Source organism: Andrena cerasifolii, chromosome 10 (genome assembly GCF_050908995.1).
Source record: "Andrena cerasifolii isolate SP2316 chromosome 10, iyAndCera1_principal, whole genome shotgun sequence".
In the NCBI taxonomy this organism is placed as follows: Eukaryota; Metazoa; Arthropoda; class Insecta; order Hymenoptera; family Andrenidae; genus Andrena; species Andrena cerasifolii.
The window spans coordinates 2,202,197-2,225,862 of record NC_135127.1 but is presented as its reverse complement, the minus strand read 5'-3'; the positions used below and the strand labels follow the sequence as shown (position 1 = coordinate 2,225,862).

At 35.7% G+C, this 23,666-nt stretch overlaps 1 protein-coding gene and 1 long non-coding RNA gene across 13 annotated transcripts in view; one reads left to right on the top strand and one right to left on the bottom strand.

The window, feature by feature from the left end:
• The window catches only part of Unc80 (unc80, NALCN channel complex subunit), an 86,703-nt gene that overhangs the window by 607 nt on the left and 62,430 nt on the right, over nt 1-23,666 (bottom strand). For 7 of the 12 annotated variants that reach the window (XM_076821596.1, XM_076821589.1, XM_076821593.1 and 4 more), the window contains 16 exons: nt 22,760-22,938; nt 22,435-22,683; nt 20,020-20,293; nt 18,835-19,142; nt 17,478-17,903; nt 16,311-16,529; nt 14,654-14,799; nt 14,251-14,578; nt 11,908-12,228; nt 10,989-11,247; nt 10,564-10,773; nt 10,130-10,480; nt 7,736-8,017; nt 6,428-6,523; nt 4,298-4,420; nt 481-629 (listed from right to left, as the gene is read on the bottom strand). In XM_076821596.1, coding sequence (XP_076677711.1) covers nt 481-629; nt 4,298-4,420; nt 6,428-6,523; nt 7,736-8,017; nt 10,130-10,480; nt 10,564-10,773; nt 10,989-11,247; nt 11,908-12,228; nt 14,251-14,578; nt 14,654-14,799; nt 16,311-16,529; nt 17,478-17,903; nt 18,835-19,142; nt 20,020-20,293; nt 22,435-22,683; nt 22,760-22,938 — 3,920 coding nt within the window. Of the gene's footprint in view, nt 1-480; nt 630-4,297; nt 4,421-5,947; nt 5,961-6,427; nt 6,524-7,735; nt 8,018-10,129; nt 10,481-10,563; nt 10,774-10,988; nt 11,248-11,907; nt 12,229-14,250; nt 14,579-14,653; nt 14,800-16,310; nt 16,530-17,477; nt 17,904-18,834; nt 19,143-20,019; nt 20,294-22,434; nt 22,684-22,759; nt 22,939-23,666 lie in introns of all 12 variants that reach the window. The other 5 variants (XM_076821601.1, XM_076821600.1, XM_076821592.1 and 2 more) reach the window with 5 other exon arrangements.
• LOC143373967 (uncharacterized) lies at nt 625-10,482 on the top strand. Its single transcript, XR_013086579.1, has 3 exons — nt 625-6,109; nt 7,799-8,021; nt 10,161-10,482. It is a non-coding gene; the product is annotated as an uncharacterized LOC143373967 (long non-coding RNA).

Genomic DNA, 23,666 nt, shown 5'->3' with positions numbered 1-23,666 from the left:
TCCAGTTCTCTCAATAATAATTTTTCATGCATGTAAAGAAAATTTGATTGTTTTACATTTTCATACAATTTTATAAAAACGTAGTTTCTAATCAGTGAAACATTTTTTTAATAAAAAATTGAAGTTGTAAACGTTGTTTTTATTGCTTTCAGTGTCTATTAATTATTTGCAAATTGATTACGTCCATGTACATAAACTGTATATACCCTGATAGCCAGATCTGGGCAGCAGAGTCTGACATCAGAACCGTAGTCGTCTGTGTCCGCAGATGGCTGCGTTCTGAGGTGCAGAGCCTGATGTCAGATCGGCAGCAGTTTTGACGTCAGACTCTGCGCTCTCATGCCAGAGCCATGCTACCAATCTGCTGTCAGACTGGAGACAGATGGTTATCAGGGTAGTTTGTCTGCGATTAGCAGTTAAATATCCTACAGTATCATTGGCACTTAGTTTTACAAGTATATGAACATCAAACGACATTACTTCGATGTGTGTTCTTCGACTCTTTCTCAGTCGGAAAGTCTTCTTGCTTTGACCCATAGAGCGTTGTAATCGTGGCTTGTCTGGGCGGGATTCGCCTGAACTGTCCTCGTTTGGGCTGGTTGGGCTGAGTTGGCTCGTTACGGTCTCCCCTAAGAATGCAGTATTTGATTAATTTTTCTTAATTGTTAAACACTGGAACACTCTCTAGAACCTATTCATGCTGCTCTTCCAAAATTACTAATTTCCAATCTGATCCGTTTCTTCAAATGTTAAGTTAAAAACAATAGTGTTTCGTGAACTATGAGTATCCTAACATCGCACTATGTCTAATGTAAAGAGGTATCTGTTTAACAATGATTAAATCCTTATGTAATTCGTACTTGCTAATCAGCGCTTGGTAATTTCTACTTGTATTACAAGGTGATCCTGTTCATGAGATTATCATGTTAGGAACGTTACTGTGTATCTTTCAGCTTGACACGCAAGATATTGAATATGATATTGTGATCAAGTATCGTGTTATTCTTACAAGTTGCCTTTAAAGAAGACATGTGATTTGTTGACGGTCACACCTATTAACGTTCTCAATAAAGAAATTATCATTTTGCAATGAACTTTGTGTAATAAAAAAGAAGTCATGCACTTAGCACCTAAAAGACCACAGTTTTTAAGGGTAATTTGTCGCGTCGAGTACGCATAAGTAGATGTTGCATTATAAGTATAAATAATTGCGCGTTTACACGTATATGTATTATTTATTAAATTACGAAGAATGATAATGTGAGAACAGTAAAACAGCGAGCACCTGGTAATTATAAAATATAGGAAGTAAAAGGAGATAGAAGGAAAATGGTACCTAAAAAGGATTTTTCTACCGTGCCTGTATGTAAAATATATAGAGTGTTTCTTAAATTGTGATCACATTAATTATATCCGTTGTTTTTCTGCATGACAGGAAACATTTTAGACGTAAACGTTGTTTGTCTCGAAAGGACGATTGGTTTCAACACTTCCTGTCCGTTTCATCCATATCTTTTTCAAACTATGATAGTACATTTTCATTGACACATAATTTGACGCAAAGATGAATCGAACCGTCTGTTGGAACGTAGTTGTATTTAAATCTCAATGTATCCTTTAATGGAAAGTATTTACCACGTTGTAATGGTATTTACTATACTTCCCAATGCTACTCATTTTTTTTTGTAAATCCGCCACTTTGATGATTTTATGTTTTAAGTGGAGACATTATTAAGCTATCACCTTGACATAGTTCAATCATTGAGATTTTTTATTTTAACATATATGTAGTATAGCGAGAATATGTGACATATCTTTATTACAACTAATTTCTGAAAATCCTGAAATCAGTTTAGATATTAACTTTATGTTTTGGAAAGTGAGATCCAAAATCTTTCACGCGAATTGGTGCATTTTGTCTTTACGTCAGACGTAACATTGTATCAAAACTATACATACATATAACACTGCATAAAAAACATGGATGGTAAAAAAAATGTCTGTGCATTATCCGCATAATATGGTCTTGTTCAAGCACGGCGGTTTTGACCGCGCGGAAAATGATGGCAACCGTTCACACACAACATATTCGCACGTTCATAATATACATATGTATATATACAGGTGATACAGATTACATGAAAATATTTTTTCAGGTGCACTATGGTAGTAGAAGAAGCAGTATGCCCCTGGGCTGTTTATCGCCGGTGGAAAAATAAACATATGAAAAATTCAGGAAAATATAGGGTGCAGCAAATTTTAATGGATCATCGATATCAATCTGATTGTGAGACTGTATGTGCCAACATTTTTCAATTACCTCAGAATATCTATTGCATCTTTCGACTATTTAAAAAATATGTAATGATATTTCAGGCTCAGGAAATCGTATGAGAGATTGTGTATCACCTGGAAATAGAATCGTGGAACTATGCGGTCTCAAGTTTTTCGGTAAGAGATTTGATTCAAAAGAACTAGAGACCGCGCGGTCACAATCGCTGGTCTGAGCAAGGCCTATAACATCTGTCAACATTTTAAAGAAAAATGGAAATGCTTAGCCTGTCACAATAAGTTCGAATATTATTAGCAGTTAAAAAGCAATGTTAAAACGTTAAAAAGCAACATATTCAATGAAAATGAAATGGAGTATGATATGAAATGATAGTGACTTGCATTAAGGGTGAGGCTTACATACAAATTTTCGAAAAATCGATTTTTATATTTTCTTGAAGTACTTACAACATCTTGAAAATATTCCCTGACAGTGTCAAGTTAATCCGACCAAAATTGACAAAGTTATACGCGTGTAAGTAGGTAGGTGTTCCTCGGTGTAGCGCTCGGACCCAAAACTTTAAACGCGTTTTCCTCAAAATCATGTTTTCAAAGTCGGTGACACACATAATTAAAAAATTAATGAACCGATTTTCTCGAGGCTTTGCAGACTTATTTTAGGGTTAAAAATCTAAGCGCTATCCGGAGCTTTCCCTTTTTTTTGCCTAGATTTTTTTTACCCTTGAAAAACGAGCGATTTTTTCCAAATATCGATGCTTCAACTTTGTGCAGACGCCATTTTGTCTCAAAATAATTATTCCAAAATCGGGCCCGATAACGCCTAGATAATTTCATATATTATCTAAAAAAAAATCAAATTTTCAATTTTTGATGATCGTGCACCGAGCTACGGTTGTCACTGCAAAGCGCCTAAAAAAAGGAAGTCTCGGAAATCGCCTATAACTCACAAACCTCTCAATACTATTTACCACAAAAAATACTGAAATATCCGTAAGATGTACTCTTTCCAATAGACTCATGTTTGATAAAAAAGTTTATCGTTTTTTTTTAGAAAAAAATCCCAAAGAAGCATGTTGTTTTGACCGTTCTAGGTATGCCTCCTCCCTTAATCTCGTATTTTTTCAACGAAGAATGTACATATAATGAAATGTGTATACAGAGTGTTCGGCAACAGATGGTAGAAAATGAAATGGGTGATTCTACGTGACCAAATAAGATGAAAATCAAGAGTAAAGAACAGTGGCGGATTTAAAGAAAAAGGCCCAGGTGGCAAACGTTCTGAGGGGCCCATTTTGGGGAGAAAATGAAGACGTTGTTTAACGTGCTAAATGTAGTACGCAGTACAGAAAAAAATATAGTGTTTGGATAAAACCATAATTTTCTTTTCGAAGATGGGGCCCTCAGTGGGCCTTCTGGGCAGGGGCCCAGGCGGCAATTGCTCATCGGCCGCCCGTTAAATCCGCCACTGGTAAAGAAACTGCGATGGAGGCTTCGGTTTTTAGTTATTAATATTTGAAAATTCGAGTCAGGAACACTTGAAGGACGGCAATTCAGCGATTAGTGACACGCGTTGTGTAAATAGTAACTCTCTAACCGGCAATCCGTGATTCGCGTTGACCTAACTCCTTGGGATCTCACTAATTTGTGACCTTCTACTACATTCAATGACTTTATGTGACATACCGTTGAACTTGTTTTAACAAACTTTATGGTATTATGAATAAATATGTATAGTATTCTCCTCTACAATTTCATATACAAAAAAACAACTATATACACCACATAATGTTCCCCTTCATACCAAACAACTCTCATAATAACAAATTTTTCATATCTTCAAAGGCCTACGAGATATTCCGGCGTTTCCAGTTAAAAGAAACACACTGTATATCGTTATATACAATTAAAATATGCTTTATATTATTTTCACTGATCGAAGTAGCTTTGGGATTGCCAGTAGCTGCAAGTATGATATATCTATGTAGAACAGGGGCTCGCAATTTACCTGATGAGTGCCTACATTCTACGGAAGAGAGAAAGCGCAGTTTTGGCGCCTTTTGTTGAGTTAATATAGGATGAGGCTTAACATGGTTACGTTCATCGCTAGTAGAAGATGGTTGGGATCTATCTGAAACATGCCACATTCAACGTCTAGAATGAAGGGAAAGACGATAAATAAGACAGACCATGTGACGCTGTTATTGTTACGTGGGGGTACATTGTTTGAGCCAATTGCACTGAATTTGTCCGAATCGTTCTTTAAAATCAGGGACGACGTAGCGTGTAACGTGATCGAGGCACAATATATGTACTTTTGCAATATCGTTACATCGTTATGTCGAAGATCAGCCTGGTACAAGAGACTTTGCCAATATTAAATACGAAACAAATGGCAGAGTTAAATATGAAATGGGGTGGAATTACACAGTAGATACATAAAATTGACAATGATATGTTTTCGGGGGAAGAGGGTTGATTACGGGGTTGCTTCGATTATGGAAGTCTTGCGAGAAAATATGCTTGAAGATTTGTCTATTAATGGATCTGATTGAAAAATAAAAAGCGAAACACTGAAAGTATAGTACAGAGTATGTAAGAAGCACATACACACGCGCACGCACGCATGAGATGTATGCATTCTTTGACTGACAAATTAATATTACTGTGTTAGTTGCCATGGAAGTAGTTTCTATTATAGAGATTATCATGTGATTCAGTGAGAAAGAGTAAGCAATAGAGAGTCGAAGCAACTACGTTGTAGTGAAGTATAATTACGTAACGATGAACTGGATACCAACTGTTGGACATTACCATTGTCTAAATACTGCTATATAAATTGGTTACGATCGTGTACAGAATGTGATGGGAAACATGACAGTTGTAACAGAATAATCTAGTAGAAAACACCGTGAAAATGAGATTCGCATATTCCCCACGGTACACGTTTAATTCTAAAACTCAACTGAAACAGTGGACGAAAGAAACGTTTTAATACTAAATTATTATAATTTATAAACTATTTGTATATATATTAACGGCAGAGGCGGATTTAACGGCGGGCGCACCGGGCGCGCGCCCGGGGCCCCGACTTCCGAGGGGCCCCACAAAAACCAACTTCCCACTTTTTTTTAATGACACCAAATTCGATTTCATATTGTAAGCGGATCGTAAAATTGTAAGCGGGAATAGTATAAGACTGTAAAAAGTATATTATAATAAAGTATAAATGTATAATATACTTTATTAAGTATATTATACATATACTTTATTCAAATTTTATTGAAATTAAAACATTATGAGTACCATAATCTCTTTATGTGTTTAAAAATATGGTGAACGTGATTTTATTTTTCCTGTCTTTCCCTTTTTTTTGTAAGGGGCCCAATATTTTCTTTTGCGCCCGGGGCCTCAGTCGACCTTAATCCGCCTCCGATTAACGGACATATGTATATTGACAATTCGTCGAATCTCTGTTCACGGAAAGAATAAAGCAATAGCAGCAACAAGAGTGTGACCGCGTGGATCACAGAAAGGGAGGAAAAAGTGAGAGTAAAATATGACGAAGTTATCAGATACGGGGAAGCGTGATAAGGGGACACAACAACAGGACGTTTATTATAAATCGTGGCAGAATTTGCTAATAGAATCTGCTTACCTCTGTTCCCTAGCTAGCAATAAAAGCAACGCAATGATCAATGTGTCAATATACGGTCGAACAGAAAGGCCCGAACAAAGGGGAAGTGAGAAAGAAAATATGTATAAGCAATGCAAACCGAATTAAAGTTATTCCTGTAGAACTATAGACACTTGGCTCGAAGTAAGTATGTATGTATGTAGTAGGTATCTCAAGCAAACTTAGACGCTTCATCGCAAGCCTCGTTTGTAGGGAATGAAACGGAATGCGCCGTTTCTTTACGAAACAATAGAATATACATTGCCGGTTAGATTAATGGATTTTAATAATGCGGCAAATTCGGTAGCAGTGTACTGTAGACAATGGCTCGATCCAACTGTGGTAACCGTTTCACAATCGGTTTGAAAAACAACGAAACATTTATGAGAGGCTTGCAGTCGAACCGATAATACTTAGAGTTCGGGACCGTTTCTTAAGAATTCCTCAAAGGGGACTAAATACCTGTGGGTGGCCGTTGTTCCGTGTGTTGTTCAGTAACCCCAACGTCGCTAGCCTCGCGAAGAGTGGCGGAACCCACGCTTGTGCTTGAAATTGACCCTGAAATGTCAGTAACGATAATATTACTAATTATTATCATAAACGAACAAAACTGAATGAATGAAGAAACAACATTAGGTCACCGCAGGCATTGATTAATATAACGATTTGTGTCAGAAAAAAACACGTATATGTTACTAGCTTTACTACTCGGCTGCGCCCGAAATTTAGATCCTGATTTTATAAAAAAGTATTTTTCTTTTAGTTTTCTTTTGTGAAAATAGTCACATTCGTCTGGATTAGTCAGGCACAGTGAGTTGAGGCAGATTTCGTGATTCCAAAGTTTATCGTCCGAAAGGTTTTAGGCGACAGACAAACATATAGAAGCTTTCTGCTTTATATATTAAGATGAAAGGAATTTAAGGAGACTTTCCTGTCTAGAGCCAAAAAGTAGGTGGTCTTTAGGAATTACTTAAAGGAAAACTACTGTATATAAGTTAATGGGACTTTTTGCATTGTATTAAGGATGTCTTATATTGTAGAAATATATTTTTTGTTTTATAATTCATCATTGCAAACGGCACCTGGGAGTCGTTAAATTCTAGGCGTCAAAAAATTTATCCAAATCGGTGGGACCTGTACTTCCAAAAGTTATTATCCGATTCGACTGAAACTTTCTATATTTTGAAGAATATACTTCTGGCTAGGGGGGAAACCAGAACAAATTACAAAAATAACATTTTATTAGAAAATAACGACACTTGAATTTTGAAATCACTTTTTCCCTATATTTTTCATCCTTTCAACGCCCCTTAAAATTATAAATTTTCAATTTTTGTATTTTTTCTGCCCCCCCCCAGCCAGAAGTATATTTTTCAAAATAAAAAAAGTTTCAGTCGAATCGGATTATAACTTTTGGAAATACAAGTCCAACCGTTTTGAGAACACTGTTTCGAGAAAAACACGTTTAAAGTTTTACGTGGGCGCCGAGTGGCCGGTTAAACAAATCCTTTTAATCACGTATTCCTAAACGGTTGAACATTCGAAAACTGAAATAAAAAAAAATCGACTTTTAGACCGGAAGGTCCCCTTAAATAAGTAATTTAAGAAAGAGGGAATAAAATAATATCGTTTAAGAAAATTAGAAATACATATTGCGAATAATTGCAACTTTTACTCTTAAAAGGTAAATATGATCTGTCAACGAGAAAAACGTATTACGAAAAATCCGGTAATTGTAATTAACGAAGAATAATGTAATTGGGATCGTACCACGTGCAGTATGTATACCGTTTGGCGGTGCTGATACTTGACTCGGATGCGTTGTCTTGACAGTACTGCTTGAATTCGGCTGATGAGTGGAATGAGGGGCTGATTGAGGAGCCGTGGAATGGGAAATTGGAGTTTCTGCAGGTGTACGATTTATATGAGCTCTGGACCCAAGGTCTCCGGTCAGCAGATCAATCAACAATGATGGCCTCTGTGTACGAGGCTGCCCTTCGTTCCCAGAATGCATGTCCACCACGCTCCTCTTTGGTTCTGGCTGCATTTCATCTGAGTATGATAATACAAATAAATTGCATTATACATAAGTCACCGGACACTTATCGAGTATGAAGTAAACTCCTGATTAATCATTATAAAAGCACTAATTCTTTTTAATAAATATTATCCAGTGTGATCTTGACTATATGTACGATGGGGTAATAAAAGTGGTGAAAAATATATAATCTGGGTCAAATATCACGTTTTGTACACTCGTAACGGGTGTCCGTTGACTTATGGATGCGAGTGTGCGTGGAAAAGCGATAAACTTTAAGGTATAGATTTCGTAATTCAACGTTGCCGAATTAAGGTCGGTTTATACAGCCAACGAGGACGGGCCGGGACGAGCTGAGCTCCGGACGGGGACGGGGCCCGAGCTGCAAACTTGCCAATCAAAATACCGAATCTTATTAACCTAATTTGTAAACAAAGGTTTATGGTTTTATTTTGGCAAAGATAGAAAACTGTCTATTACTGGATCTGAAAAAATCGATAAAAAGTTTAAAAAATGTTCGTTTATATTGTAGAGGGAATATTTTTGGGCTATTCTTTTTTCTACAGTTTTTAAAATCATTATTTCTGGCTTCTTAGGTCTCTTCACCCAGTTGGCCGATTGGAAGATTGGCAAAATACACTGTTGGTCAAACTTGAAGGAGCACTATAATTTCCCGAAAATATTGGTCATTTTGAAGTGACTATCTTCGCGAAAAATGGTCGCAAAAAACATTTAAAAAAAAAACAATTTAACGCTTGAAGTTCCTGGTTTTTGAATCAAGGACTCAATATTTTCATCCATTATGAGACTGTTTTATCAAGAAGTGCAAGAAACGAAGTTTAAAAAATTTCTGTCTAAGTAGTTTGAACGTATGTACGGACATTTTTATCCAATCTCTTCGCAATGACAAAAATTGCACTTTGGGTGGTGCTAATGCCAGTTATTAAAGTACAGTTTTTATCATATGACTCCTCTACGTGTTGCGAGCATAAAGTCCAGCAACGTTGCACTCATGGGCATCCGGAGGGGCGAGGGGGGGCAGCAGACCCCCTGGCTTCTGAGAAAAATTCGCTTATTTTTCAAAGCTGATCTTTATTAAGTTTATACTATAAAAGGGAATATTTTTCAATTTCGGTTTTAAAATTTTAATTAAATTAGCACTATAAAATGGGTTAACAAAAGAAGAAGGGTATATTTTTCTTTACCATCATCGCAAAGTTGCCCTCCCCCCCCCCCCCTGGAAAAAAGTCTCCCGATACCCCTGGTTGCACTTTGACATGGCACGGACTCGGCCCATCCGGCCCGCCGGCCCGTCGTCTCAACGAGCGGCCCCCGAGTCCGGGCCCAGCGGGGAACGAGGAGCTAACCGAGTTTCCACCGAGCTCGGTCACTCCTCGCCGTCCATAAGCTTACCATAGGCTCGGCTCGTCCCTGGCCCGTTCTCGTTGACTGTTTAAAGTGACCTTCAACCGATTTTGAAGGGATTATACCTAGTCAGGACTGTCAGGAGGCGAAAAGAGGCGAATTTTTGTGATTTTTTTTGATAAAGCAAAAGCATATATTTTTGCAGAACTTTTTGCACTTAAAAGAGCAACATTTAAAGAACATTGGGTAATTTTTTTGTAGAAAAATATTTACGTTTATAATAAAATTACAACCGACATCCAAGAAGCAGCAGCAAAAATCACGCGAACAAATCAGGTCTTCAACTTTAAATAGCCGCCGCTATGTTTTAAATTAATATTTCGGAAATTCCCTCCGCGAATCAGAGTATATATTAGTATACTAACGAAATCTTTTCTGTTTTTTTATTTTAGATAATCTGGTTCCGAATGGCAGTGCTCGCCCCAAAACATCTTTTTAAAAAGGCTTCTTGGATGTCGGTTGTAATTTTATTACAAACGTAAATATTTTTCTACAAAAAATTACAAAATGTTCTTTAAATGTTGTTCTTTTAACTGGAAAAAGTTCTGCAAAAATATATGCTTCCGCTTTTTCAAAAAAAATTCACAAACACTCGCCTCTTTTCGGCCTCCTCACTAAGTGTAGCCCCTTAAGCATTCCGCTAAATGCAAAATTTTGCAACCTTATAGCGATATTACATCAAATTAATTTCATTTACTAACCGAATCTCCGATCTTCTATATCCTCTTTCAGGTCTTTCAGTTCGTGTATAAGATCAGTAAGCAAAGTACCATGAGATTTTGGTATCGTTTCAGTGTCACCATTGATTTTTGCACGTATGGTACTCTGCATGTTTCTCTCGTGCTCTGAAATCGGTGCTTGGCCTATCTTGTGGACGATGAACGGCAGCATCTGAATGTATAACGCAGTTCGATGAGTCACCACGAATTCTATAAAGTTCCAAAGATAATTGGAAGCTTCGTTTCGTTTGTTCAATAAACGCATTGTGCGCAGAATTTTTGGCCACTCTGTCTTTAGCTCCATTTCAAAACATATCGTCATTATTTTCAGTGCTGCAGAAATTGAAATATTTATTCATAATGTCATTGTATGCGAAAGGACAAAATAATTGTTCGAAAGTTGTATTATTACTCACCTAAAAAAGCAACTTGATATAACGTTAACGACGTTTTCGTTAAAGTCTTCGAATCTCTCGCTACAAATGTTAAACTACCCGCTCTCATATCTGTTGTGGTTTTCAGGTTCTGACTAGTTATTGGTATCGCTTTCGTACTCGGTGGCCAAAGAGTGGTTAGTACAGCGGTTAAAGCAAAATTTATATCCGATTGCCTCAATTTTGGTACATCTGAAAAAAATTATGTTTCAATCTTTTCCTTTTTTCTCAGATGCGGAAACTTCACGTTCATTATTAATTTATTAGCTAACATAATTTTTTTTCGTTCAGTTTTATTCCTCTTTGATATTTAAAGCATTAAGCATTTTCTGGGTTGCATTTTTTAAAAAATTATTAAGCTAAATATTTTATTTTATCTGCTAATACGTGTTACGTTTATGAGTTACCTTTTCTTCCAGTTCCCACACGTAGAAACAATGGTATCAGTAAGTTAAGTAGCATGTTCTCCGTACGAGTTTGAGTAGCGAACATAGCGTGACCACCGCACACATTTTCAAAAGAGTATCCTTCGCCAAGAGAAATGACGTGCAGAGCTATCAGTCGAAGAACCGTCGAGCAGAAATGCTGCGGGGGTATTTTGCTCATTAAGGCGGCCGAAGAAGCTGAAGCCATGTCTTCTGGCGGGACGTCTCCAATAATTAATGACTGTATGTAAATTAAATTGCAGAATTGATTGAGAATTAAAGACTGATTTCGTTTAACCAATTACTGATGTAAATATTCTAGTAAAAATCTCTGAATTACTTTTTATTTCGCGTACTTATTGTACAAAAAATAACTTTCAGATTAAAAATTTCAAATTGTCTGCTGTAATCGTCTTATCATCATTTTTTTGGAACTCATTATTCATGATTCGATGCGTATTAATTAAACAGCCACAACATTTCTATATTTCTACGTATTTTATAATAATTGTAGTTTCTTTTTTTTTTAAAAAAAAGGCATGGAATTTTTCCATAGTTTAAATCAGTAAAATATACAACAGAAGTCATTGCTTAATAATTTCTAGATTCATCATAAATTACGTCATTGCGTAATAATTTCTAGATTCATCATAATCTGAAGATATATAAATTTCATAAACAATAACATCTACAAATACAATATTTTTAACAAAATATTCACCTATACACTAAAATACAAGTCACAAAAAAACTAATTTTAATCTATGCTCTAACATTCACATCATTCATATACATATACATTAACTTCTAAATTATCATCATTTTTTAGATACTGGACAACTATATGTAAGGTATGTGGCATAAGGTACTTTAATTCCTAAAGATTTAATTATTACAATACCTGACAGGTATTCAGCAGCGTTTTCAAATTTTGAAAGTGTGCAATATAAGGACATCTCGACAGTGTTTCATAAATCCCTTTCAAAAGGTCACTCGCCGCAGTCCAGTCGGTATTTCTTCTGATGGAGGACTTCTTATGTATTTTGCTAAAGGTTTTATCGAGCCTTCTTAAAATCATTGTTAGTGCAGGTTTCATATCATCGGCGGACCATTCGGTTGAGGGTAAAATGTCGTTCATATATCTTCTTAAGCCACGGCAACCCATTGTTCCCGCGTCGTACGGAGATATTTTTAAGAGACTATGCGCGATATCTGCTAGGCGCTGTTGATGAATCACGAAGTTTGATTGAATTATAAATGAATTTGTTATATTTCTGTTAACTCTAATAAGTGATCAAATTTTATGACAGCATCCTAATCAATTTTCATATGTACACGTATGAGTGTATGTTTGATTTTTTCATCCTAGAGGTATAGTGCCTATCCGAGATATAGTGACTTAGATGTGAAGTCCCTCAGCGGGGTCTTACCCGACACACTGCTGGGCCTGCCCACTAAACGTGCCCCACTACCTCTTGCAGGACTGTATTTAGAGAAGACCAGGACAAAACCGGGGCCCTAACAGAAAATGACATCAATTAAGCTTTGATTAATTATTATATTGATTCATAAATTCTCCACTACTGTTCTAATGCAGTACATGTACCTTACTAAAATGTATTTGTATTTAATATGAGACAATTTTTAATAGCCAGTAGCAAAGCTTAATTGATGTCTTTTAATAAGGATAAACCATATCTTCAATTTCTGTTTTATTTTCTGTTAGGGCCCCGATTTTGTCCTGCTCTTCTCTAAATACAGTCCTGCAAGAGGTAGTAGGGGGGCACGTTTAGCGGCCAGTACCCAGCAGGGTGTCGGGTAAGGCCCCGCTGAGGGACTTGACACCCAAGTCACTATAACTCGGATAGGCACTATAAGTAGACTTTGGGTCCATAATTGAAGGGTCGGATGCAACCAGGGGACTAGCGCTCGAAAGTGGGAAAAATTATTGTCCAAACGCTAAGAAAGATTGGAAAATTAAATGTTGTTAAACTGAATTTTAAAAAATATACTGTTTTAAAGCTCGCCACGACACACATTTTTTCTATTTACAGTTTGTTTATCCAATCATTACTATTCGAGCTAAAAATTATAAACAAAAAATTTTTCATCATTCAAAATCAGTATTTCTTTAAACATAAATTGCGATAACTTGAGTAAAAATTAACGGATCGTTATGAAACTTAAAACATAACTTCAGAAAACTCTAGCGAAGCCGTAAAATGTATGCACAAAACCCTTGTGTTAACAAATGTAATAATATTTAATTAAAAAGTAATACTGGACATAACCCATGTTTTTCAACGTTCGCCGCTAAAAAGTATCGAGGCAATTTTGAGGTACATATAACTTGCAGCGACAAAGTTTTTCCTTAATATACAATGAAGATTTTCATCAATTTTCGCACTGATTAATAAATAATTGTAGAAGATATGGCGATATATATAAATCTCGCGTGCCACCAACAGTCAACGCGAGTGCTAACAAGGGGACCTTCAAGTTTGGCAATTTCAGAAAATTGTGATACTTAGTGTACGTGAAAGTCTTCGCTCTGACATTAATTTCCCAGAGCAGTAACACGCGCATTCCAGTCAAATTCGAGAAAATCGACTTTGAAAAATAAAATGGAGGTCCCCTTGTAAGACTGCTAATAAGGGAAGATCCCCAACCCGAAAATTAAAAAAATTCTGAAACTTGGTGAATATATAGGGGATTTCCTCCTGCTTACAAAGCAATTTTTGTTTGCTGCCCAAATTCACTCGAAGGGGGTGACATTAACCCCTGAAAATTCGGCTATTTTCCGATTTTGTGTTATAACTCGCGAACTGTAAGAGATAGAAAAAACGTTTCAAGACAAAAATTACTTCTTTTAATTATATCTATCATTTGGTAAAAAAAATATTTTATAGTTCCCGAGTTATAACACAAAATTGGGAAAGAACCGAATTTTTGGGGATCAATTCTACTCCCTTAGAGTGATTTTGGGCAGCAAGCAAAATTACGTTGTAATCAGAAGGAAATTCCCTACATATTCACAAAGTTTCAGAATTTTTTGAATTTCCAGTTTAACAACATTTAATTTTCCAATCTTTCTTAGCGTTTGGACAATACTTTTTCCCATTTTCGAGCGCTAGTCCCCTTATTGGATCCGACCCTTCAATTTAGAATGTAATTATAGACGTATCAGAATGTAGTGTCTTGTTTCCAAATTACTCGACATTAGGAAAATAAAGGAATTGCTTACTATATGGCACTTCGAGTCTAACAATTCGATCGTCTTCCCGTCCTGAGATTTTTTATTTATTTCTATCAAACGGGTAGAGCATCGAGCTACAAAATCTCCCACCATATTCAATAATGTATCGCGCGGTCGTCGAAATTCATTCTTATGGCATCTTTCGGCGTCGTCGTTGTCTCGGTCGTAAAAGGTTCGACCTTTGGAGTGTTCAATATATTTCGTAGGGTGGGGCTCATCCTCACAATCAAAACCAGGTGAATACGGCCCTTTGCCATAATTCCTTTGACTGGACCCTTTATGCTCGGGACTTGACTTCTGTGGTCCATTATAATATCTGAAGGAATGTCATCATATGAACACATAATTTCGAGAAAAAAAATCGATATAAATACAGGATACCGAAACTTACTTCGTAAGTGCTTCTGAGTTATTGACCAAAGTTTTTACAGCTATAGCTAATTGATTTATTATTTCCTTCTCAGTTTTTCCTTCTCTGTTATAAGTCGGCGATTGAATTTGTTGAACGTAACAAGGCAGAATTGCTTCTAATATAATCTATACAATTCGAGAATACCTGTTATAAGCTCTTTCGAAATATTTATTTGGGAAAAAATGGCTGATGTTTAAAGTCATTTCATTTTTTATCATAAATCGTGCCTGATTTTCGTCAATTAAAAGAAAACTAAGCACGGGATAAAAAAAATCCTTCGTTCAAATACTAGATAATATAATATAATAAGTAAATTCTTCTGAATTTTTTATTTTAGATGATCGACTTTCGAGCAGCAGTGGTCACCGCAGAAGCCTTTTTTTTTTAGAGAACCTTTGAATGATAGACAATAATTCAGTTATTGATAAATATTTTTAAATAAAAAAAATACGATGCACGGTACTAGATGCAATCCTTAAAAGGAAAAAAGATTTTTTGAGAAATGTGTTATAGCTTTTGAGTAAAAAATTTCCAAAGACCACCCTTTTTTCGGCCTTCTGACTGAGCATGACCCCTTAATAGCCATTGACGTATCAAAAACCCATGCAAACTTCACGGTCGGTATAGTCTTATTTGAAAATTAAAAGTCGGTTTCCCTCAATTACGAATAGTGGAACGTCTTCGATTTCATATATGCGTGTTTGAGAATAAAAATAAATTGCAAGAAAATGTCCAAAAAATTTTATTTGTGTTTTCACCTTTCCACTTTCACCGACAATGCGCAAAGATCGCTTTGTAGAAGGAATTTAGAATTTTTGCAAAATGTTTATAACATGCTTTCCTGGTGATAGACAACCCGCAGAAAAAGATTCCTTATTAAGGCCGAATAAATATGTAAAATATGATTTTTATGTAAAAATATCTATAGATAGCTACATTTTATATTCTACATTCTACAGTATCCATTTTATATGATTAAATAGATATTTTGTAAAATTTTACAAACAATTTGAAATTTTTCAATATTAATGCCGCGTGTGCACAAGGGGTACATAACACGGCGCGCCCGCCAGTGAGTTGAATATGGACTGTAATGAGATAAAAATAATATTGGTTTTTAAACTTTATTCGCAATGGACTCAATTTGTTGTAAAATGCTGTATTTTTAGGTTGCAAATTTTATTAAATAAAAGAGATGAATTCTGTGATATCTCACAATGTAACCTTGAGGCAACTCATCATTTGCATGTGAAATTATGGTGAAAGATGTCATTTCCTTAGGGACTGACTCGAACGGTTACTTCTATTTTCGTAACTGTACATGTACCTAGTCCTCTTTCTTTTCATAATTATCCGCTGCAGTTGTCAATCTACTATATATGAAACATTTGTCAGAGATATGTATTCTGAACTGAAGACTGCCAAGAACACAGAATGAATAAGTGATTGTTATGTCTAGAAAATACTAAGCAAACCCGCCTGAATTGTAAACCTGGTTTATATTGTTAAACACTTTTTACAAATGATAGTGCTACTGGTACTTTTTACAAATGATAGTGCGTTTGGGGGCTATCCTGCCTGGAAATTATGTTAGGATGCCCAGTATTTGGATATTATTAATTAATAAATGCCTTACCAACATTTGTTGTCCTCTAACAGAATCAGGTGCGTAAGCTATCACCATTACGCAAAGGGATATGCAGTCCAATACAGTGACCATTTCGTTCTCATCGTGATAGCAGAAGTCAATTGCTTTTAAGGGCTTTTCTTCTTTAACCAATTCATCTATATTTAAAGGGTCTGGTGACGGAGTCTCCAAACTTAACAACAAATTGAATAAGCACGTGGCGGGAACCTTGGAACAATGTCAAATTATTTCTAATTATTGTATGCTTGAGCACACGGAAAATTTCAGTACAGTTCAAATAAAACGTATATTTGATTGTAGCTTTTATTTAAGTCTCAATTCATTGTAATATATATATATATATATATATATAAGATGGTATTGAAATATATATATCATTATTAAATTAAATCTCTATACATTATATTTAAATTACTATCTAAATAACTTCAATTTAAAATCTACATTTATAGATCAATTAATTCAACTAATCAATTAACTGAATTTAAATTACTAAATTTGATCACCCCCACTTTAGGGAATAAACTAAATTTAAGAATGTCTAGGAATCCACTTACCCTCCAGAAATCGGACTCCAGATTTTCAAATTTTTCAGTCCTAGTCAACGCTTCAGATCAAACAAATTAAACTACATCAATTAAATTACTAAATTTGACCACCCCCACTTTAGGGAATAAACTAAATTTAAGAAAGTCTAGGAATCCACTTACCCTCCAGAAATCGGACTCCAGATTTTCAAATTTTTCAGTTCTAGTCAACGCTTCAGATCAAATAAATTAAACTACATCAATTAAATTACTAAATTTGACCACCCCCACTTTAGGGAATAAACTAAATTTAAGAAAGTCTAGGAATCCACTTACCCTCCAGAAATCGGACTCCAGATTTTCAAATTTTTCAGTTCTAGTCAACGCTTCAGATCAAATAAATTAAACTACATCAATTAAATTACTAAATTTGACCACCCCCACTTTAGGGAATAAACTAAATTTAAGAAAGTCTAGGAATCCACTTACCCTCCAGAAATCGGATTCCAAATTTTCAAATTTTTATATATATATATTTCAATACCATTGTTTACTAATTGTTAATTATTTACCGAGCATTATCTGTTAAATCATATTTAATAAAATAGTATACTATTTGGTACGATACCTTGTGCGCATCTCCGTGAACACTCGTTTCATCTGTATCCAATATGGTGGAAACACTTCCGAACATTTGAAGAATGAAAGGCTTCCGATTCATTAGGTAGAACTGTTTAACAGCATATTCAACAGTAGTTGTTACTAATTTATTCGTCTGATGAGTTGAATATAATTGCAACAACGTAGGCATAATCAACAAATAGCCGTTCGTTGAGAAAATATTCTTGAAGTTGTGCGCTGCGTTTATATAGGTAGCTACGACATAACGTAAAATGCAGCAATCTTCGCTGTGAAGGATTATCGCACCGTTTAAAACGTTCAAGAAAAGATGAATGTCTCCTGAGTAAGCAAAGTTGCCTGCCATTGCTTCGAACATTCTTGCGATCAATCTGACCCACATAAATTTATGCATTACATCCAGTCCAAGTAGTTCCTAAGCAAAGGAAACATATGCAATGTACTGTAGGTATGTATAGTATATTTTATAGCGCACATGGTATTTCAAAAAAGTGTTCAATATTTATAGGGTACATAACTGTCACGAAACTGACAATGAATATAAAATACTTCGTTAATATGGATCGAATAATCAACCCTGCAGATTTAGAAATGACTAACAAAATACTTCCATGCTTCGCTTCGGGCTTAAGAGATATTAAGCACTCCATGAAAACACATTTCACCACCCCCTTAGGGGTTCATTAGGGCAAAATCCTGAAATCGGTTTTTAGGCATTTATGTGAGTGACCTTTCGAAGTAAAAACTAAGTAGATATTTAATCGGGCCGGAGAGATTTTAAGAAATCTGTGGAAACACATTACACCCCTTTTCACTCCCTTGGGGGTTGATTAGGGCAAAATGCTGAATCTGGTTTTTAGGCATTTGTGTGGGTAACCTTTGTAAGTAAAAATCAAGTTGATATCTAATCAGAACTAAGAAATAATAAGGAGTCCGAGAAAGCATATTTCACCCCTTTTTACCCTCTGCAGAGTGGAATTTCAAAAAATCCCTTCTTATCGAGCACCTACGTCGCAGAAGGAATATACTAAGGAATTTAAGGAATGAATTTCTATAATAGTACACTATCTCTACATAGTATAAAATAAAGTTCCCGGTAGAGGCGTCTGTCTGTTTCTTTGGGCTAATCTCGAGAACCACTGGATGGATTGTGATGCGGTTTTTACCGTTTTGTAGGGCGTTTCTCGGGGAAGGTTTAGGTGTTTGAAACAATAACCTATCACGAAAGGAAGCCGAGCAGTGACGATTTTAGTGAAGCATTCCTTGAGAATGCTCTAAGGGATGGTGGGATTACACGTTACATTAAATAAATAATTTTTAGTATTTCTGTGTGTAATATTACTTACTCTGCCAATTTCTCCACCTTTATATAAATCCAAATCTGCTTCCAGCGCTCTTCTTGGAAAGGAAGGCAGCTTCATTAATTCTTCATGAAGGAAAACTACCCTTTGTACTACCATGTCGACGTTCTTTAAAATAGCCCATGTTAATAAAACCTTTCCTATTTCTACAAATTTGTGGACCAACTCCTGACGCTGAAGAGCGTTGAATGCATCTTCCGGTTTCATATGAACTAATTCGATTTGAGAAAATTGAGATCTCCCTTTAAAAAAGTAGTAGTCTCGGACGTACGACGATGGATTACGGATTTGATCTGAAATGTAAAATTGAATTGTCACCTTTATGGATTAATATTTCAGATACGCAGATTTAAACGAGTCAAAGCATTAGACGACAATAAAATAAAGAAGATATGAGCCAATACGTAAAATACCTACGATTAGTAGACTAATAAATAGACTATAGAATATAATATGAAAATTGTATACTTTAAAAAACCAAAACAGTTGTGTATTATTAATTTCTAACAGATTGCAAATAAATGCGGATAATAATAGTGCATCGAAATAAGGTAGTGTTAAGAAATTGTGTGCGAAGCAGAATTTAATATCGACACTCAGGGCTTATAGCATACCTACAACATCTATACAAATGGTGGTACATGTATCTCAATTAAATAGAACTGCACAGTACTCTCTTAAAAATTAAAATATGCATATTATTAAAACTGAAACCGGATATAAACTTTTTCCCTGATCGACCTAAAAATTTAATTATGAATGTACTCAAAGTACCACTCGAAAGAATGATTTGATTTCTTTTTATTCATTTATTTGGATTTCGCCATAAATATTAAAAATTCAGATTTAAATTGTTAAAAAAAATCGCTTTGTTGTCCAGTAACAGATATACTAGAAACAATCCATATAACACACAAATTGTTTTCGTACATAAATGAATAAATACAAATAATTCCACCACGATTAAATATTATTAAATATTATTTAGAGCGTTTTAAGCAAGAAATTAATACCTCCTGAATATGGAGCTTGATATACACAAGGGATTAAAATTATTTTTACATTTGGTGTAATCTAAAACTGTTTCAAGCAGTTCATTTCATAATTTAGGGAAGGAGAAATTATAAATTGAAGAGCAATAGATATAGAATAATATGGATTAGTACAAACGTGTTTTGTAGTCAACAAGAAAGTACTCCCGCTGTTTTGATTCTTCTATGCGAAGATAGTCCAAAGATTCCCGCAGTATCTGACAAAATTGCGTGTCTTCTTGCACCGGAAATGTTGAAGGAATTTCTCCTGCATCTGGTTCTTGAGGACCATAGACTAAAATCCTTTTTGCCGAAGGAACGTTTGCAGTTAATAAAATGGAAGCATCGCATTGTTCTTTTCGTAATATTTGTTTCAGATCTTTAAACATTATTCCATGAACACTGTGTACCACCTATAGAAACAAAAATTAATTAATTACTGTTTAACCCTTTATGATTGATGCCTGATACATGTACATATCACCGTATTGTTAATATATTCTTCAATTCTCATTCGTTATTTATTTACAATGCAGAAGATTTATTGAAGTTGAACTGTTACTTCATTAGAATCGTACAGACAATATAGAAATTTGCTTCAGACAATAATATTTAAAGGGAATCAATTTTCTGCTGATAGTCATAAGCGAATAATTATGATTCGAAGCAACCAGAATTGATCAACCGGTCGAATAACCTTCAGAATAATTGCTATAGGTGTTATTGGAATCGAACGCGATTTCCGGCTAGTACTTTTCGGAGTATGTACTAACAAGGAGAGGTTCGTAGGTGTCCGCTTCGATTAATTTGGTTTTTGGATATGTTTTAGAGGACCACAAAATAAGATATACGTGTTTTTTACAGCGGTCCGTTTTCATATTTAGGGGGTCAAACCACCCCTCAAAGTTATAAGATTTTCAGGTGTTCGTCTCCGATTGCTTTGGTTTTTGGATATATTTTAGAGGACCGAAAAATAAGAAATAAGTGTCCCTTTATTTTCGCCCGTTTGCATGTATAGGGGTGAAACCACCTCTGAAAGTTCATAAGGAGTTCAAAATTGTGTTGAATAAAACTTGATATAAATTTAATCTGCGTCATAACTTGCTGTATAGATAATGTTCTTCTCGTCAGTCACCGTTAATAGGGGGTAAACTACCCGTAATCGGTTAACTGCGCATTTGAGAGACTTGAAACGTATAATAACAATCATAAAATTCGTAAAAGGACCTTAGACATAATTTATTTTTGGAAGACACATAAGTGGTTTTATGACCACCCATCGCTACTGACAATAGAGGTGAACCCCCCCTTGGGTAGTTTACCCCCTAATAACGATGACTGGCGACAAGAACATCATCCATACAGCAAGTTATGGCGCAAAATCACATTTATATCAAATTTTATTCAACACAACTTTGTACGCCTTATAAACTATGAGGGGTGGTTTCACCCCGTACACATGCAAATGAACAAAAATAGAAAGACAGGCATTTCTTATTTTTCGGCTCTCTAAAACATATCCAAAAACCAAAGCAATCGGGGACGAACAGCTGAAAATCTTATACTTTAAGGGGTGGTTTAACCCCCTAAACATGAAAACGGGGCAAAATAAAAAGACACATATTTCTTATTTTTCGGTCCTCTATAACATATTCAAAAACCGAAGCAATCGGAGACGAACAGCTGAAAATCTTATACTTTAAGGGGTGGTTCAACCCCCTAAACATGAAAACGGGGCAAAATAAAAAGACACATATTTCTTATTTTTCGGTCCTCTATAACATATTCAAAAACCGAAGCAATCGGAGACGAATACCTGAAAATCTTATAACTTTGAGGGGTGGTTTAACCCCCTAAACATGAAAACGGGGCAAAATAAAAAGACACATATTTCTTATTTTTCGGTCCTCTATAACATATTCAAAAACCGAAGCAATCGGAGACGAACAGCTGAAAATCTTATAACTTTGAGGGGTGGTTTAACCCCCTAAACATGAAAACGGGGCAAAATAAAAAGACACATATTTCTTATTTTTCGGTCCTCTATAACATATTCAAAAACCGAAGCAATCGGAGACGAACACCTGAAAATCTTATAACTTTGAGGGGTGGTTTAACCCCCTAAACATAAAAACGGGGCAAAATAAAAAGACACATATTTCTTATTTTTCGGTCCTCTATAACATATTCAAAAACCGAAGCAATCGGAGATGAACACCTGAAAATCTTATAACTTTGAGGGGTGGTTTCACCCCCTATATATGAAAACGGGCCGCTATAAAATAACACGTATATCTTATTTTTTGGACCTCTAAAACATATCCAAAGACCAAAGCAATCGAAGGCGGACATCTGGGAAGCACTAAACATTGCTGGAAGACTTGCAGTAGCTTATACGATTTTACATGTAAAAGTTAAGGATAATCTTTAATTGATTGTACGTCATTCAGAATTAGTTTTCGCTGGAAAATAATTCTCAAGAATGAGTACTGAGTATGAGCATGAAGATGCTACGAACACACATAGCTAAACGAATTTTCTCGAATGTAATTACCATCCACAATATGGAAAGTGCAGTTCCTATTAGCTTTTGTCCTTCTTCGTGCGGAGAACGCACATAAAACATAACGTATCCAATGATGTAATTGTACAAAGCAAAAGCAGCCTGTTGAGGCAGCTTTGGTACAAATCGTATGAGGTGCCTCAAAATTTTGAACATCAGTTCTTGCTTATCCCTGGTGAGACGTTCCAAAACATAGCGGAGGAACAGTGCACTGTCTTCCACCAAGCAATTCCAAATTACCTAAAATTAAAGTCAAGAAAATCTTACGTACTTGAGTAACTCCACTTATTAGATTCAAATTCAGTGAATTCCTTACTTGATACGCGACTTCGTAAACAGCGCTGCCATCATCGGAAACAGCAGCGTCGTCGAGCAAGTGAATGATTTGGACGATCGCTGAACACAAGGAAGAGGGGAACAACGAAGGTGCGGATTGGCCGTGATGAGACGTGTTTCTTTGTATTGTTTCCCCGCCATCTTCGTCTCCAACATTTCCTGCGCAAAAGAAAATTATTGCCATGTTAATGCATTTATTTTTCATCAGAGTTCTCATATTTTCTACCGGACACACTAACTAAAGTTGTATACAAAAATATACCACGGCGGGGGGGGGGGGAGGGGGAAAGTAAGAAGTAGAGGGTAATCGGATAAGAAATAGAGTAAGGATAGGGTAAGGAACGAGAGAGAGGGAAAGTTAGGGGCGAAAGAGGTTGGAATTAGGTTAAGTTAAGTTAAGGGGTTAGGTCTGGGTTCTACCCATCAGGAGGTAGAAAAATAATCGATTCTTTGGGAATTTATTTCAGAAAGTACAAGCATATTTTTATGCAATGGCTTTCTGTATTCAAATGAGGGACACTTTAACAGGTTACTATATTATGTTTTGTAAATCTTCTTCCTTTTTTTATTTCAGATAACCCAGTTCCGAATAATGTTGGTCACCGCAAAACATGTTTCTAAAAACAGCTTCCGGGAAATCAGTTGTAATTGTGCAATAACTAAATAGTTTTATACCAAAACATAATATAATAACCTGTTAAAATGTCCTTCATCTGAATACAAAAGCCATTGAATAAAAATATGCATGTACTTTCTGAAATAAATTCCCAAAGATTCGATTCTTCTTCTACCTCCTGACGGTAGGTAATAGAGCTGATCAAGTACCCGGAAAAAGCAAGCCGAGCCTGGCTCGGCTTGAAAAACCGAGCCGAGCCGGGTACCCGAAA